The 19,262-nt window shown below is 42.2% G+C and overlaps 1 protein-coding gene across 3 annotated transcripts in view; it reads right to left on the reverse strand.

Annotated features, from left to right (window-relative positions):
* Positions 1 to 14,642, reverse strand: part of LOC144695866 (protein tyrosine phosphatase type IVA 2-like) — a 102,226-nt gene extending 87,584 nt beyond the window's left edge. The window contains exon 1 of one of the 3 annotated variants that reach the window (XM_078566909.1): positions 14,392 to 14,642. In XM_078566909.1, coding sequence (XP_078423035.1) covers positions 14,392 to 14,409 — 18 coding nt within the window. In that variant the 5' untranslated portion in view covers positions 14,410 to 14,642. Of the gene's footprint in view, positions 1 to 8,577; positions 8,639 to 14,391 lie in introns of those variants that run through there. The other 2 variants (XM_078566907.1, XM_078566908.1) reach the window with 2 other exon arrangements.
* Between the last annotated feature and the right edge of the window lie 4,620 nt (positions 14,643 to 19,262).

Consider the following 19,262-nt stretch of genomic DNA (forward strand, 5'->3'; position numbering starts at 1 on the left):
AAGTGAATATCTACATACTTCTTAAATGTTACGAGAGTTTCTGACTCAACCATCCTTTCAGGCAGTCAGTTCCAGACTCCCACCACACTCTGGGTTAAAAATTTCTCAACTCCCCTCTTAGCCTTCTAGCTCTCAACTTAAATCTATACCCCCTGGTTATTGACCCCTCTACTAATGGAAAAAGTGCCTTCCTATCCACCTTATCAATGCCCCTCAATCTTATACATCTCTACCAGGTCCCCTCTCAAGGTTTTTTGCTTGTTTTTAGTTGCAATGTGCTAAACATAATCCGATTTTCTCCAAATTTTCCCTTTTTGTGGGCCCACAATTTGTTGCTGATTTCCTGTTTTTGATGCTACAAAAATCAGAGGATTAAAAAAAAAGATCAGCAATAAAAACTGGTTTTTATTGCATTTTGTATTTTATTATACCATTTAGTATTGAGGTGCTCTTTAGCTTCAAGTGACGTGCCAGTAGAATGCAGCTAAGGTAAGGAAGCTGTGCTGAATGGTGTAACTGAACAGTTAAAAAATCATCCCAGGTATGTTATTAAACAAAAAGTACCAAAAAAAAGGTACTGAAAATGCTTGATCACTTCCCCAGCAGACAACAGCAAGCCTGGTATAATATTAAACTATGCAGACCAGAAGGTCTCTGGTTCAGTAGCCTGTCAGTGTCAAGTTAACCTCCCTGAGATGAACCTATAGCTAGCCAGCGTCCTTGGTAGGGAAAAAAAGAGAAGCTGGTCAGGGTTCCTTACTGTTTATTCAAAGAGTCCTGATGGAAAGTGCATTTGTGTCAACGTCAGGCAAGGACAGATCAGGCTCCGCTGTGTTTTTCCTTCTACTAACAAATAGCCTACCATCACACTCAGTGTAGGCTCACACGAAGTTTGGCCAAATGAGAGAGGCAGCAGAGAGAACATCACAACTGGGAGATTACTCTCCAGTAAGAATCAGCACTTACAGGGTATTAAAAAAAATCTAAGAAAACATTTTCACAAAAAAGGCGTTTGATCTCAGTTAATACTGGTTATTGTCTTTTGGTTAGACGTGTAATACACAAACACCAAAAAAAAACATTGCTTACAAAGGTGAGGGCAATAACTTTTACAAAATCCAGCACACAGCTTAATGTTGTCCAGAACAAACCTTAATTGTGAAGGATTGTGGATTTCAAAACATCTCATGGCACAAGGCACAAAGGCAGCTATTTGGCCCATTATGCCTGCACTGACTCTGAAAGAGCTAATCAGTCCCAATTCCCTGTTCTTCCCCTTGGTCCTGAATCCAATTCCTTTTCAAAGTTACTACTGAATCTGTTTCCACCAACAGTTCACACAATGTATTCAAGATCATAACTCACTGCATAAACAAAGTTCTCATTTCAACCCTGGCCTTTTTCGCCAATTACCGTTAATCACTGTCCTCTGGTTACCAAGCTTTCTGCCAGTGGAAGATTTCTTCTTGTTTACACTACACCCAGCTTCTTTAATCTCTCCACATGGTAGCATTCTAGTTTCTTCAAAGCCTCCAGCTGAGGTCAAACTAGTGATTAATCAAGGTTCATCCTTGCTTCTATAAAGTCCAGGATCCCATATGTTTTTTTAATTGCTTTCTCAACCTGCCCTGCCTTCTTCAATAATGCGTGCACATATACCCCAGGTGTCTACTCTTGCAAGCCCCCACCCCTTTAGATTTTATCCATTATTTTTCATTGCCTCTCATTACTCATACCAAAATGTATCACTTCAACTATCTTTGGCTCCTTCCTATTTCTCACCTACATGCTGCCCCTTGGCAACATCATCTGAAGGCATGGTGTTAGTTTGCACAAGGACACTGATTGATTTGACAGCAGCTCTAGCTCACCACCACCTCTTGTGACTCCTCTGTTGCTCCTAAATTATCAGACTGTTTATCTGACAGCGAGTGCTGGACACAGACAGAAGCCACTGTTTTTTGGCCACACTCCAAACTCCACTCCCTAGCTACCAACTCCAGCCCCCTGTCTGGCAACAATCCGAGATTAATCCAATCTTGTTCTCAAATTTGGAGTCATATTTGATCCTGAAATGAGCTTCTGACCTCATATTCATGCCACCACAAATACTGCCTATTTCCTTCCAACTGCATAACATCATTTAACTTTGTCCCTCTCAGCTCATCTGCTGCTGAAACCCTTATTCACGCCTTCATCACCTCAAGACTCGACTGCTTCAACACACCCCTGGCTGATTCCCCACTTTCAATCCCCCATAAATTAAAGGACATTGAAAACTCTGCTGTCTGTGCCTGAACTCACACCAAGGCCCATTCCCCTATCGCCCCTGTGCTCGCTGACATACACTTACTCCCATTCAAGCAAATTCTTGATTTTAAAATTCTCATCCTTGTTTAAAATTCCTCCCTGACCTTGCCCCTCTCTATCTCTGTAATCTCCTCCAGCCCCACAACCCTCCGAGATATCTGCGCTCCTCTCATTCTGGCCTCTTGGGCATTCCCAATTATAATTGCTCCGCCATTGGTGGCTGGGCCTTCAGATGCCTTGGTACCAAGCTCTGGGATTCCCTCCCTATAACTCTCTGCCTCACTTTAAGACACTTCTAAAAACCTACCTCTGTGACCAGGTTTTTGGTCATCATACTTTGGCTTGGTGTCATACTTTGTTTTACAATGTCTCTGTGAAGCACCTTGGGATGTTTCATTACATTGAAGACGCTGTACAAATAAGTTGTTGACTACTTTAAATTTTATCTGCCACGTGCCCATCCATGCCACCAACCTACTTGTGCCCTAGTGAAGTCTATCCTCACAGCTGACATTACTTCCAAGATTTGTCTCCTTGGCAAATTTTGAAATTGTGCCCTGCACGCCCAAGTCTAAGTCAATCATATTTATCATGAAAAACAGTAGTACTATTATCGAACCTTAGGGAACACCACTGAATAGATCCCCCAGATAGAAAATCAACCATTCACTATCCTGCTTCCTGTCACTCAGCCAATTTCATGTCCATGTTGCCCTTATCCCTTTTATTCCACGGGCTTCAACTATGTTGACAAGATTATGCAGCACTTTATCAAACATCTTTGGGAAGTCTATATACAAATAGTCGTCTGGTGGTGTAGAACTTGAGCATTGATGAATGAGAGAGATATGTCTAAGCTTTTCATCTTGCATTCATCAGGGCACTTGCAAGTATACCAATATAATTGTTATTTTCCCCCTTATATTGGCAGTCATGCATGTCCTGATGAATGCAAGACGAAAAGTTTAGACATGTCTCTTTTTTCAGCAATACTCATGTCTATATACAGAGCCACATTACCCTCACCCGCTACCTCAAAAAATTCAATCACATTAGTGAAACTGCTATGAATGCAAGGTTTTATAAAATGATTATGTTTTGGGCTGTCTCTTTAATTCCAGATGAAATAGAGGAACGAAGAGGGTCATGTGATCTGCTTCGAATTCTGGCTGACGACAAGCCTGAGTAGCTTGGTTACCATGGCGGCAGTGCAGAGGGTCAAAGTTGAGACTTACTGGGAGGAAGGTGCAAAATGTTTACACCTGAAAATAAATGCAAGAACAGCTGGGCTGACTGTGGACAGACTTTTGGTCTCTCGAGCTTTTGAAGAGAGAGAAGGGGCACACAGAGACAAAAGACTGCAGCTGGTGTTATCAACTGAGTTGAGAAGGCTGTGAGCCCTCAGCGAATTACCAGACTGAATGCAGGATGGTCTCTCAAAGAGATGCCTCCTGTGGCAATCTAAAGACCCTAGAAGGTTTACCTTGAAGCCAAGAGAAATCACCAGAGTCGGCTTTACTGGTAGTTGGTTTGGAAATTCTCCAAAAATCAAGGGAAGCACCTTTCAATGGTCACTTGACATTACAACTCAGTGAAACGGGGTGACATGAATCTATTGGAAGCTGGGAGTGACTGTGAACTGTTTCCCATAAAGACTGTAATCCTTTGGAGAATGTGTTGTAATATATGCAGTTTGGAGCTATTGATCACGTTAAAATATTAATAACGTTAAAACATAATTAAGGGCTATCTTTTTTGTAGTTTAGAATACTAGTTGCCTACTAGATAATGTTTACATGATGTTGCTTTTAGCTTGCTTGTTATGGTAAAAAGTCTTAAAACTTAATTTTGTACAATTCCTTTTAAATTGGTCACTGGGAATTCAAATATTTCTTTTTTAAAAAAGTTACTGGTCTCTACAGGGATCGTAACAAACATTATTTGCCTTTAACAAATCTCTGCTGGCTTTCCTTAATTAATCTAAACTCGTCCAAGTGTCTCTTAATTTTGACCAGATTACTGTTTCTAAAAGCTTTCCCACTACTGAAGTTAAACTGGCGGGCCAGGAAAATGCCTGGATGTATCCATGGATCTTTCTGCTGAAAACACCCACAGGAATTCAACCCCATAACTTTTACTTCATCTTTAGCAAATATAATCCGCAAACCCCAAAAATGTGAAATAAAGCATACAATTCATATGATCCTATTTCCTGTCTCTTCAATTCCAGATAAAATGTACATTTCAGCGGTGCTGACTGAATGCCAACAAGCATGGAATGAGGGAATCCAAAAAAAATTTAATTAAGTGCTATGATAATTCATGGAATTTTAAAAAAAATGACAGGAACAGGCTCAAACCATAAATGTCTATTCAGATATGGAGCAAAGCCTAAAAGTTCTAAGACAGCTCATTGCTCAAACTAAGTCATATTCTGCATTTATTTTAATGAAAAAAGCTTCAAAGACATGTTATGTCATTACCGTGGTCTATTTGCATCAACTCTCTGAAATTTGCTCATTTACAAAGATCACAGTGGGCTGTCTTGCGTATAAAACTGAAGTCACCGATATACCTTAGTTGGCGAATGTATTTTTGTTTTACCTTATGTAAGAACAAATCTCTGATGATTCTGCACCGCCAAAATTATTGCCTTTCGATGAATCAACTAATGCATTCACAACCAAGCTCAACATTTTCATATACAGGCGTTATGTAATGTGCACTGGAGCTGTGTAATAGTATTCCATCATAGGAACATTGTAGCCATGTTAGATTTAATATTTTAGTTTTAAAATCTTTCTGTCCTATCAAGTACAAAGCTAATCTCAAACTCAGCACATACCTGACAAAATGTTACCAAGAAACATTGTTACCTTCATTCTCACATCTTTTTGAAGAAGCCAGAGCTCGCAGCTTGTCCTAAATCACAGCTACTGTACACAGTTTACCATTTAATCTCTGATCAGATGGGCCCAGCTTTCAATCCCAAATCTGTTTATATAAACAGACCAGCGACTGGTTAATTATCAGTCCTGTAAGCAGCCAACTGCTCCATGTGGTTCTGAATAAAGACGAGGTAACAAGCAAAGCCAAAATCATTTTAAAAATCTTGCAACATTCTTAATAGATGAAGATGCAACTTCTAAAATTGCAAACTACATTCTAAAAAGAAACTAAAACCTTTGTTACAATGTTAGACTAAGTGTCGGACAAGCAAGTTGAATCTTATGCTTTAATTAGGTCACGATTTCTCCACCAGAACATAATTATAAAGAGCACACAATCTCTATTGAAGAGTGTTACAGCTCAGCACCATCAAACAGACATCTACGCCCAGTTCTCTCAACAACTTGAAAACGCTAAAGCAAAATCACTTGATGTTATCTTTGTTAGAAACGGCTCTTCACTCTTCATCTCATCAAAAAAAGAATCCTTTTCTAAGCCTAAACTCAATAGGATGAAAATCCCCCTTTCTGGTTCCCAACTTGGTTTTCCCCTCTGTGCTCATGTTAACATGTATTAGATAAAATAGCTTCTTCATGATAACAGTAACATTCTTTAAAAACTTAGTCCACAGCAGTCAGATAAGTTTTTATTGGTAACTGATTTATATTTGCACACCTTCACCCATTTATCCCCTGCCCCAAATGAAGACCACAATCGGGCCTTAATTCCCCATGTATAATAGCACTGGAAAATTGGCTCATTGTGATCTTGTTGCCTCTGATGCTGCCAATAAGGGTGGAGGAAGTCCTTGAACAGTCGCCCACATCCCGTGTCCTTACGTAAGTAATAATCCAACATCTCTGTTGCATTAGTTCTTCATTGTGCCTCCCTCATATTGAGAAATCATTTCCACCTTTGCACTATTGCATGAAGCCACCAACTCTGCATTTTTCTTCTTGTTTCTCTCTCTTTTTCTTTTGGGTGGCAGTAGTTCATGATTCTGCCATAACACCTCATCTAGACACATCTTTTGTTCCTGTATTTGTCCCATTACCACTCCCTTTGGTCTTGTGCCATCAACCCTGGTCATTTAATCCCCTTCCTTCCACCCTATGACAGACATTCACTTTTACCTTTTTTCTCATTCTCCCCCCATTCACTTACTTAAAACCATCTCTTAACTTTTCCCAGTTCTTATGCTAGTTCATTGACCTAAAAGATGAATTCTCTCTCCATAAATGCTGCACATTTCCAGCATTTTCTGTTTCTATTACTAACAAAGTTATCCATATTAATTGTTTAAAGACAATTTAATTGCAATCTGTTTATCTAAAAATGTACCTAGTTAATCAAATATTGATATCCACTATATCATTTAATATAGTGTTTACAGCAATCAGATATGCTATGTGATAGGAATGCAATGAAACACGCAGTAAAAAGAGTTGTATAACAGGCTACAAGCCTCTAGGACAGCCTGAAGAATAGCTACTGTTTGGTGAAAAACAGTGTCCCAATAAATTAGAAACTAGAATATTTATAACACTTTATAATAAGCTTATGGAGATCAACTTACAAAAGATTTGAGCAGCTCCCAGCGCAGCCTCATTTATGAACTTACACTGATGCTATTTTTATAGGCCTTTAACTCTGAGCAGGTTTGATTATCCACCTGCAATGCATTTGTTAATTGGTGTCAAGTGATGTGATGGGGGCCAAGGCCTAATGCAAAGGTTTATTTACAAGAATGTTTATAGGGCTACGTAAATGATTATTACTTATCTATATGCAGGCAACTAATTGAGAACATTTTCATTCTGGTCACAGATGTTTAATGCCTCTCAGCTAAAATATTATTTGGTTGGAAAAGTTAGTTTCAAACACAGACATTAGGACACGGCGAAGACGTTTTTCAGACCCCATTCATTTAACTAAAATTTTTTTAAATTCCCATTCTCATTTTCAGAAACTCTTCACGGCCTCATTCCTCCCTATCTCTGGTATTGAGCCCTACAGCACTCAAAGATATGCGTTCCTCTAATACTGGCTTCTTGAGCATCCTCAATTTTAATTACTCCACCGTTAGTGGGCAAGCCTTCGACTGCATCGGCCCAAGCTCGGAAATTTCCTCCCTAAACCTGTCCACCCCATTACCTAGTTTTCCTCTGCTTTAAGAGGCACATAACCTGACTGATTAAGCCTTTGGTCATCTGCCCTGATACTATTTACATGCCTCCGTGACATATTTTGTCTAATGTCCCTATGAAGCATCTCAGGACATTTTATTAAGTTGAAGGTACTATATAAATACAAGATATTGTCATTGCTAAAAGAAACACAAATGCTAAGCAATTACTGAACATTTTCTAATTCTACGCATATTATTCTTAAACCTCCAAAAACAATGACATTTTAGTTGTTTAAGTTTGCCAATAAACTAACTTAAATCTTCCAGATAATGGACTTTTAAAAGTGTCTTCAATAAAGACTTATCTTACAGAATACCATCTAATCTAACTCATTCCGTTTGACATTACAAACAAGTAAAAATCACAATTTTGCCGAATGCAGGCTTTTTTCTCGTACTGAACATGTCAATCTGCTATCCAAAGACATGACAAAGCTGCATAGGCAACAAGCGTTTTCAAAGCTGCCTTTACTTCCTGGTAGTTGGGCACAAAAGTTTGAAGAGGCTCACTGAATACTTGAAAGCAAATCTTTTGTGAATCTACAAGATAGCATACATTCTTGCCAGAAACGAATCTGTACAGTTAATATCAGATGGCGTGGTAAAGTTCCAAACCTTCCACACACACGCTAAGGTAGACTGAGCCAGTGAAAGATGAGGGTTCCAAAGTTAGCCATTCCTCGTTAACCACTCCACAACTGTAGCTAACATTGTGCAGACAATTAATATTTAAACCTGAGCATCATCGTGGTTCCCTAAAAATTTAGAATGGCAATGGCGCCTCAGCCTTCACTAACAAGTACAGTGCATGGTTAGGTTCCAAAATATTATTTAATTCTTGAAGGCTGTGCTTCTGAACCTGGTGCGCTAAGCTAAATCGTTAATTGGAAGCATGGGCAAAGATGTCATCCTGATGTTAAGTGGTCCGTTGGCTTTGTCAGTATTTCAGTTGCAACCTAGATGTCCATTTAATTGAACAATTTATCCCATGTCCCATTTTCATTATCTCTTCACTAGATAAAGCTGGGTGGGATGTTACTCCAAAATAGCAGTGAAACATTTGAGATGAAAAGAATCAGTTGCTTCTATCTTCCTCATCAAAGACCTACTGTGATTATGCTAGAACCTACCATAAAATGCTAATGGCAGCACTGCAGAGCCACATGAATGTCAGCAAGGTGATCCATTGGAAAACATCTCCAACACATCAGCAGATAGCAAGTGGTCTGTTTAAGAGCAACCGGGTTGGTTCCTGCTTTCTCTGGCACTCATAAGAAACCAATAATTTTCATCATTTACCAGCTTCACGATGAAACCAGCTCCCTATTCCTTCTAGGAAATAAACCATTATTAGCACCTCTGCAAAAAAAGAACACATATAAATAGATCATTTTATAGTTATAGGCCGCTCCTGCAAGGTATTTTACCTTTTCCTACAATGCATTTCCTTCATGTAAGTTACAGCCTGATGAAAACATACTACAAACATAACAATGAACACAATTAATGCAAATAGGTTATTACAAGGAAGCTTAATTACATAATGTCCTATCCATGATTAAAAATGCACCATCATATTTGAACTGATATACAGACTTTCAGTCCCTCTCACATCCCACCCACAAAATGTATGGCCAGAAGTATACCTCATCACGTCATTTAACCCTTAAAAACTATTTCATCCACAAAAGTTTTACCGATTCCGTTTCAAAATAATACCAACCTTCCAGTAATTGATTGGCCCAATGAAAGCCATTGTCTACCATCTGGAAAAACTTAATTTGCACAACAAACTCCAAAACAGCATGTGGGTTGTCAATTTTTCAGCAGAAGGTTTTGAAACAAGGAGCTTTTAAATCATAACCTCTCCCTGGAACACACTGAATCCTGATCTACATTCCATGTCTCATATGGAATTAAGCCTGTACTCCCCATCCCCTTAAGTGCCAACACACAATTCCAGTTCTCTTCCAACCCACTAAAGAATGACCAGTACTAAAATACTTCAATTTAGATAAGGATTTTTTCAGTTCCCGTACACATCCTTCCATTATTTTTTCTGCTTATATGTTATTGTATTGAAAAATCCATCATTGACAGCTCACTCCCTCTTTCCTCTAAGGAAACCAGAAGCTTTGTAATAGAATGCATCAGAAGCCAATGCACAAAACAATGAAAGATTATTTTCTTACCATAACTTACAAATTAGTGTTACAAAAGTATAATAATTTTCATAATATTCTGGTTTGTCATAAAGTAGGTTTATGAGTGTAATGAGAGTGTAGATGGTTCTGTTAAAGGGGGTGTGTTACAGGGAGTCAGGTTAATTAGGAATTTTAGGGTTTGTTATAGTATTAAGTAATTGTTGTCCTATGTATGTGCTTGAAATCTTTTATTTTGTTAATAAATATTTTAATTTAAGTTTTAAAATCTCTAAAGGTCTTGATGGACTTATTACCTCTGGATTCAAAATACACATCTGCTCGTAATAAATACAAATTGCGAAACCGTTGTGATAACGTGACCAAGTTTCCCTTGTGGATTTGGTCCACCTGGCACACATCATCTGCCATGTCACAACATTAGAAGATAAAAGTTTGAATCGTGACAAATTCTAAATTCTCCTGTTTCAACTATATCTCTACAATCCCAGAAATTCTAGCCAAAAGCAGGTCATTCAATCCATTAGCAACTGACAAGGGCCACTGAGTTAATAAATCTAGCCAGGAGGATTGCAGGTATGTATCCTGTTTAATGTTGCAGGTGATCATCACAATATAGTAGATTTTAAAAACATTTTCCTCTCAATAAAGAGCACTTGTAATTAAAATCACTGGGTGGAGGAGCATGCTAAAGCAGGGAAGTGCCCACTAACAGGTCAATAATTCCCCAACCCAAGCCTCGCCATGCAGAGAAGTTTCAGTTACCTGTCAGTTTTAACCTTCTGAACACGAGTAACTTGCCATTAACTTGGACATTTCCAAAGCCACTGACTGAATCCAACATTGTGCATTTCAACACAAGTGAACACAGGATGTCCATCCAACAATATTACACTCAGAGCTCCCTTCTTTCACCCAGTTTTGCTCTACGTGTTGTTAATAGTTTATCCTCTAACTCTTGTCACAGGAGTTCCTCAGATCTCAGGGAGATAACTGCTTGCCCAAGCCTCTTAAATGCACAAGGTGTGCAGGCTTAAGACAGAGATACTATTATTTGTGTCTCTATTTTCAGTTACAGATTGACATCCAGGGTGGACATGGAGAAAAAGGAATCATAGTACTAAACTTTCATGTGGCCAGTTTTCCCCGAGAATACTCAGACTGCTGATGCCAATATTCTTTCAGTCAGTATGTTTTGGGATGATGTTCTTAATTCAAGATCATCAACTCCTCCCAATGCTACTTCAATCACTGGTCAATATGGAACTGACTCTTCACCCCAGTGTCTTAGCTCAAGTTGCACTCTTTAGACAAGTTTGGAACAACAAAATCCTTACACTGCTGAGACATTTAAAAATAAGATATGGTTTGAAACTTCGCCTGCTCACTTTATTGAAATTCCACAAACATTAGATATGAAGGGTTGAAAGCAGAAAATGGAGTTACCGGCATGTACAGCCAACGTCAGGAAGTGCAGCAGTATGTGTTATCAATCAGAGGTAGGTTACTGTTCCTCCCACTTCCAGATCTCACAAAACAAATTTGCATAATAATGGAACTTTATGTAGGCAGAGGATAGGCTTGTTATTTTTAAGCACTTCCTGCTTTGTACAATTCATTCAGCCATTTAAACTATTTTGCTTCTAGGCCCCAAGCCTCTAGACATTGATCCAAAAATATACTTTTAATATTTGCCATGGGATTAATTTAAACTGCAACACCAAGACTCAATGGGATTACAAGTATTAAAGTTTTAAAAACATTTTAAATATGCAGCCTCACCAATAACAGGGAAATAATCCCAACTTGTTCTTCAGATTTAAGGGTAGCTGCAACTACTTAAAACAAGAATGCAATTTAGAATTTGTATCCTTCATTGATTACGTTCCCATTTAATGTGCAAATGTAAGCAGTTTACAACGGAGCCAAAAGAAAACCCTTCCACCAAACATGCTATCAGTTTAGTTTATTCAACAACATTTTGAACAAATTGGAGCACTGAAAGCTATAGCAGCAGTGTGACATGGTAGACATGTTTTACTTTATATGACAAAAGTGAAAGTCATAAAACATCACATCATACCATATTTCTCCTGCGCTGTCACATTGCCATTATAATTATCAGGTTTATTCCACCTTGGTAATTGATGGCCAGATTAAAAAAATAAGATTGCATGAAGGGAAGAGAGATTCTCAATGTTGCCAACAGTCTGACTTTAGTCATGAGTCACTGGACTTCATTTACTGACCACGCTTCGTAAGCATCTGCACATTTTTGTTTGATAAACTTACAATATCAACCTCAATCACTAATCTTCCTGTGCAAATGCAATTTCACACTAACATACAGCATATGATCGTTGACAATTGCTCAACGATAAGGCTAAATAAGCTCAGCTTACAATATACAAAGTTTACACTATACCCTGCAAAAGAAAAATAAGGACAGCAATGTAACCTTGGGATACAGATTAGAACTGTGACTACACTTCTAAGTAGTTGGCTGTAAAGTCCTTTAGGTGCTATAAAAACACAAGGCTTCCTTTAAATCACGAGTGCTTTGTGATAACATTCCATAAACTCATCTGAACCACGTATTGCTTTGCAACCACCCTGAACTTTTATTTACACTCTTTAATTTAACTCTCAGGAAAAAGCAACATTTTGTATTATTTCTGAAGTAGCCTCCATTGAGCATAAAATCCTGTTTTTACTTCTCTGCAATTCTTGTTTCCCTGTCTGCCATCTTTGTTTCTGTAGATTCAGGTGTGTACCATTTGACAGAGAGGCCATCCAACAATTCGTTCCAGCAGGCAGGCCTCAATGTAAAATCCTGGACAATGAGTACAGTCAAGGCCATAGCCACATAAATGCCACAGCCACATTATCTAAAAGGAACCAGGGCTGCAGAGTGACTAGAAGCACCGGGTGGTACCAAAGATCTTTCTGATCTATATGGCTGTGTGACATAAAATGCACTGCAGCTCACAGGTTTTACCCACATCGAATGCATAGTCTCTTAAAACATTGCAAGCCAGAATTTATATTATCTCTGGGTTTGCAGACATTTACTTTTCACAATAAAACAGTTTCTGCAATGAGGCAGAGTACAACAACCATTAATATCAAGTGTATTAAATTTCAGTATACAAATCATACTGACATCAGTTCAAACAAGTTTCAAGCCTAAAAATATTTTGATCTCCATAATATTGAGGCAGGTCAAAGGAAAGGTCAGGAGATTACACCATCATTACATCTTTGGAATATACAGTAAAATATTTTCCAAAGTTTAAAATGGCATAGTACTTTTTAAAATTAGTTTCTGTCTCCACTTTTTTTAACATTAACTTCCACATGACAAATGACCTTCTAGCCACATTTCTACTCCAAATCAGCTCTCAACACTTCTCTTTCTACTTTTCCCTTATATCAGCATGTCTCACTGTGGAGCTGTCCTTTCCCTTACATGCTACCCGAGGCTAAAGTTTTGCCTTGACACACACTACTCATTTCCCAGAAATTATTTTCCTTCTCTATTCTGGGTCATTATTCAGAGAATGTGCTTCCCCTTACAAAGTTCTTGTCTGACACTTTACATGCTTCAGGATCTCACTAGTCACATGCTTTCTCGCTCTCACTCAAAAGCATGACCTTGACCTTATACTACTTCCTTCCAACATTCTAATACAAAACTCTATTCCTGTCCCATGCATTAAGATGTTCTTGTTAGAAGATTTGCTCTATGAAGTAGGCCCAGCAAAATTATAAACCCACTCTTTAAAGACATACTTACAATTTTATTACACCAAGTTTAGAGGAAACCCATCCAGTCCATGTGTGAATCTCTCTTCCTCTTCACCCAGCCTCACCACATACTTCCTGCTCACATACACCTCATGCTCTTCTCCCCAATACAGACATCACACACATGCAGGCCCCCAGGCACATGGGAAACTAGCACCCCAGCAGTCGCGTGATACAACAATAAGGTTGAGTAATCGTAGCAACTAATCTTTATCAATTGGACTCAGACACGAGGTGAGGGAACTTCTAAGGATGACGAGTTTTGGAAACCATAGATCCAAAAGTCATCAGTTCCTGCCAAGCATGTTACACTGTACCCAGAACTTTCTTCCCCATAATCGCTGATCTAGTCCGGGAGAGTCATATTGGGACTCGAAACCTTAACTCGGTTGCTTTCTCCACGCCTGCTGAGTTTTTCCAGCACTGTCTGTTGTTCTCTGATCTAGTCAGTCAGTGTGCCCCCGGTTCGAGTCCCTTCCCAACTCCTCCTTTGCCCCTCGCCTCTCACCAGCCACAAATATTGCTTAAGCGCTAACTAACCCACATCCTTTTCCTTCTCCATGGCCAAGCCGCAGTTTGTGATCACTAACTAACTAACTGACTCCCCTGGCAAAGCAGGGATCAACTCCACCGACCTGTTGTGTGGGGCCGGTGCCTCCCTCCCGCCCTCCCTGGGGCCTCCCGGCCGCGCTCTCCCGAAGCCTCTCCCTCCCTCAGCCGGGCCCAGGCTCCCGGGACACCCACTCACTCAACACCTCCCCCAGGACTCAGCTCCTCAGGCAGCTTACGGAACACTCACCGTCCCCGTCCCGACCCTCCCTCCCTCCCTCCGCCTGTCCCGGTAGCCGGTTACTCGGGGCTGGATCCCCGGACTGACTGACCGGCACCCACACACCGAGAGCGCGCGAGGCTCCGAACAAACGGCGGATCCTCCTTCGCCCCCTAATCTTCGGCCACAAACCCTACGATACTCACAGTAACCAGCCCAGTCATTGAAAATTGCTGAACACAGTGCGGTTCCGAGCAGCGAGTCCCACAGCGGCCGCCTCGCACACACACTCTCACCGTCTCAGGAAGACTGGCTGCTCCCAGGACAAGCAGCGGCCCGAGTTCTCCCGAACCTCGCCGAGCCCTTCCGGCCCGAGTCTTCCCGAACAGAGCCGAGCCGTCACGATTTCTCCCGAAACGCGCCGAGCCGTCCGGAGTTCTCCCGAACCCCACCGAGTCTCCCCCCCCGTCGTCGTCTCCCCCGGCCCCGCCCCCGCGTCGCCGAGTCTCCCCCCGGCCCCGCCCCCCCGTCGCCGAGTCTCCCCCGGCCCCGCCCCCCCGTCGCCGAGTCTCCCCCGGCCCCGCCCCCCCGTCGCCGAGTCTCCTCCAGCCCCGCCCCCTCGTCGCCGAGTCTCCCCCCGTCGCCGAGTTCCACCCCCGACCCCGCCCCTCCGTCGCCGTGTCCCCCCACGACCCCGCCCCCCCGTCGCCGTCTCCCCCCACGACCCCGCCCCCCCGTCGCCGTGTTCCTCCCACGTCGCCGTGTTCCCCTCCGGCCCCGCGCCCGCCCCACCGTCGCCGTGTCCCCGCCCGACCCCGCCCCACCGTCGCCAACCCCCGTAGCCGAATCCTCCCGACCCCACCCCCGAGTCTTCCCGACCCCGCCCATCCCCGACTATTCCCGACCTCGCAACCCGAGTCCCCCGCCGAAACAGTCGGCGTCTTTCGGAAAATCGAGTGACGCCAACACCATGGAAGGAGCGCCGGCAAGTGGCCAAAGGAATTCGGGTTTAATTATTTTCTCCTTTCACTTACCTCAGCGACGTATAGGCGGGGAACATAGCAGACTACAGGTGGTAAAGAGCGGAAATCACTGGCCTGGTGGTCACAGGCAGCCTGTCCCTACCATTCCAGCCTGGGCAAGCCGGGCCCAGGCAGCCTGTTACAATGGCGCCGATACATTCCCGCCCAAAGTGGCCACTTGCCGGAGTGAAGGTTAACGCCCTTAAGGCTTCTAAGACATAGAAGCAGAAATTAGGCCATTCGGCCCATCGAGTCTGCTCTGCCATTCAATCATGGCTCATAAATTTCTCAACCCCATTCTCCCCGTAACCTTTGATCCCCTTACCAATCAAGAACCTATCTATCTTGGTCTTAAATACACTCAATTACCTGGCCTCCACAGCCTTCTGTGGCAATGAATTCCATAGATTCACCACTCTCTGGCTAAAGAAGTTTCTCCTCATCTCTGTTCTAAAAGGTCTTCCCTTTAATCTGAGGCTGTGCCCTCGGGTCGTAGTCTCTCCTACTAATGGAAACATCTACCCCACGTCCACTCTATCCAGGCCTTTCAGTATTCTGTAAGTTTCAATCAGATCCCCCCCTCATCCTTGTAAACTCCATTGAGTACAGACCCAGAGTCCTCAAACGTTCCTCATATGTTAAGCCTTTCATTCCTGGGATCATTCTCGTGAACCTCCTCTGGACCCTCTCCAGGGCCAGCACATCCTTCCTGAGATACGGGGCCCAAAATTGCTCACAATATTCTAAATGTGGTCTGACCAGAGCCTTATAAAGCCTCAGCAGCACACCCCTGCTTTTATATTCTAGTCCTCTCGAAATAAATGCCAACATTGCATTTGCCTTCCTAACTACCGACTCAACCTGCAAGTTAACCTTAAGAGAATCTTGGACGAGGACTCCCAAGTCCCTTTGCGCTCCAGATTTGAATTCTCTCCCCATTTAGAAAATAGTCTATGCCTCTATCCTTCCTACCAAAGTGCATGATCTCACACTTACCCATATTGTATTCCATCTGCCACTTCTTTGCCCATTCTGCTAACCTGTCTAAATCCCATTGGCTGATGTTGAGAGTTTTCTTCGATACTATTGGTGAGGTCGCTATCAATCTGCAGACTCCTCCCCCAACCTTAGCAGAAGGTGCTAAAGCCTGAACCGGAGTCAGGCAGGCATGGCATTCACCAACTGGTTATCCCTAACCTTCTCCAACCAGTTAACAATAACGTAACTCCAACTGGTTATCTCTAACTTCTGTAACTGGGCATCCTTTGCAGCCTTTGACATGGTCAAGCACTCCCTCCTCCTCCATTCTCTCTCTTCATAGCTTAGTGAGACTTTCTGTTTATTCTTTCACGGATGTGGGCATCAGTGGCAAGGCCATCATTTGTTGCCCATCCAGTTGCCTTTGAACTGAGTGGCATGCTATGCCATTTCAGAGGGCAGTTTGGAGTCAACCACATTGCTGTCGGCCTGGAGTGACATGTAGGCCAGACCAGGTAAGGACAAAAGATTTCTGTCCCTAAAAGACATCAGTGAACCAGATGGGATTTAAGGTCACCATTACCGAGGTTGGCTTTATATTCCAGATTTATTGATTGAATTTAAATTCCACCAGCTGCTGTGATGGCTTTAAACCAATGTATCCAGAGCATCAACCTGGCCCTCGGGATTACTAATTCAAACAGAAAATGGTTCAGAAGAAGTCATTTTCTATTCGAAATGTTAACTCTGCTTCTGTCTCCACAGATGCTGCCAGACCTGCTAAATTTTTCCAGCACTTCCTGTTTTTATTTCAGAATTCCAGCATCTGCAGTATTTTGATTTTCTTCTCTGGATTACAAGTCCAGTGACATTACCACTATGTCACCCCCACCCCTTAAAGTCATTGTTTAGTTTCACTCTTATGAACATACAAATTAGGAGCAGGCATAGGCCATTTGGCCCTTCAAACCTTCTCCGCAAACAGTACGAGTCTGACATCATCATAGGCATTGACTTCTCCTTCTGTCCCTGCACCATTACTTCGAGAGATGGCTCACTCCCGCAGTGACCTGTCTTTGGTCCTCTCTTCTTTCTTATCTACATGCTCTCCCTTGACAACATCATGGGTTTCAGTTTCCACATGTATGCTGATTACATCCAATTACACCTCACCAACTCTTTCAAGCTTGCTATTGCCTCTGCATTGTCAAAATGTTTGTCCCACATCCAGTCTGACCCCATTTCCTCTTTATCATTGCAAATGTTAGACCCCTGTTCAAAAAAGGGAGAGGGATAAACCCAACTGCAGGGCAATCAACATCCAAAGACAATGTTTCAAGGCAATATTCATTGGCATTTGGAACAATGTGGACGGAAAAGAAAAAGCCTGCAGTGTTTGTTAAAGACCAATTATTTTTGACTAATCTGATCAAGTTTTATAGTGAAATAGTGGAGAACATTTAAAGGGTGATGCAGTTGATATTGTGTATCTGGACTTACAAATGGCATTTAACAAATAGTAAAATTATAGACCATGAGATTAAAGGGTAAGTGGCAGCATGGATTCGAAATTGTCTAAGAGACAACAATCAGAGAGGATTGGTGAATAATTGCTTTTCAGACTGGAAGGAGGTGATGAAGTCCCACCTTCACATTGAGGATACCCTCTATTGTGTTGTGTGGCACTACTGTTACTCACAATAAGAATTTGTGGTAGAAGAATTAATCCAGGCTGGTCTCTTGGTTAAAGCTGGTTTATTTGCAAGACAACTCCTCAGTGCTAGTAGCTTCCACACAAAGTGGCCCAGCTGTACCTTTTTATTCCATTCAGTTGGGATAATTAATGCCCATCATCTGTTTAACTAGCAGTTGGTTTTAACAAAATGATTGCCATATTTACAACTAGCACCATGCTAAATGGGATAGATTTCGAACAGATCTAGCAACTCAAGACTGGGCATACATGAGGCGCTGTGGGCCATCAGCAGCAGCAGTATTGAACTGGAACACAATCTGTAACCTCATGGGCCGGCATATCCTCCACTCTACCATTACCATCAACCCTGGTTCAATGAAAAGTACAGGAGGGCATGTCAGGAGCAGCACCAGGCATACCTAAAAATGAGATGTCAACCTGGTGAAGCTATAAAACAGGACTATTTGCTTGCCAAACAGCATAAGCAGCAAGTGATAGACAGAGCTAAGTGATCCCACAACTAACAGATCAGATCTGAGCTCTGCAGTCCTGCCACATCCAGTCGTGAATGATGGTGAACAATCAAACAACTCACTGGAGGAGGTGGCTCCACAAATATCCCCATCCTCAATGATGAAGGAGCCCAGCACAGCATTGCAAAAGATAACAAAAACAGAAACAGAAATACCTGGAAAAACTCAGCAGGTCTGGCAGCATCGGCGGAGGAGAGCACAGTTGACGTTTTGAGTCCTCATGACCCTTCAACAGAACATTGCAAAAGATAAGGCTGAAGCAGTTGCAAGAATCTTCAGCCAGAAGTGCCAAGTGGATGATCCATCTCGGCCTCCTCCGGAGGTCCCCAGCATCACAGATGCCAGTCTTCAGCCAATTCAATTCACTCCATGTGATATCAAGAAACGGCTGAAGGCACTGGATAGTGCAAAGGCTATGGGCCCTGACAATATTCTGGCAATAGTACTGAAGACTTCTCCTCCAGAACTTGCCATGCCCCTAGCCAAGCTGTTCCAGTACAGCTACAACACTGGCATCTACCCGTCTATGCGGAAAATTGCCCAGGAATGTCCTGTACACAAAAAGCAGGACAAATCCAACCCAGCCAATTACCGCCCCATCAGTCCACTCTCGATCATCAGTAAAGTAATTGAAGGGGTCATCAACATGCTATCAAGCGGCACTTGCTTAGCAATAACCTGCTCACTGGCACCCAGTTTGGGTTCCGCCAGGGTAACTCAGCTCCAGACCTCATTACAGCCTTGGTTCAAACATGGACAAAGGAGCTGAACTCCCGAGGTGAGGTGAGAGTGACTGCTCTTGACATCAAGGCAGCATTTGACCAAGCGTGGCATCAAGGAGCCCTAGC

Source organism: Cetorhinus maximus, chromosome 21 (assembly GCF_964194155.1).
Source record: "Cetorhinus maximus chromosome 21, sCetMax3.hap1.1, whole genome shotgun sequence".
Classification (NCBI taxonomy): Eukaryota; Metazoa; Chordata; class Chondrichthyes; order Lamniformes; family Cetorhinidae; genus Cetorhinus; species Cetorhinus maximus.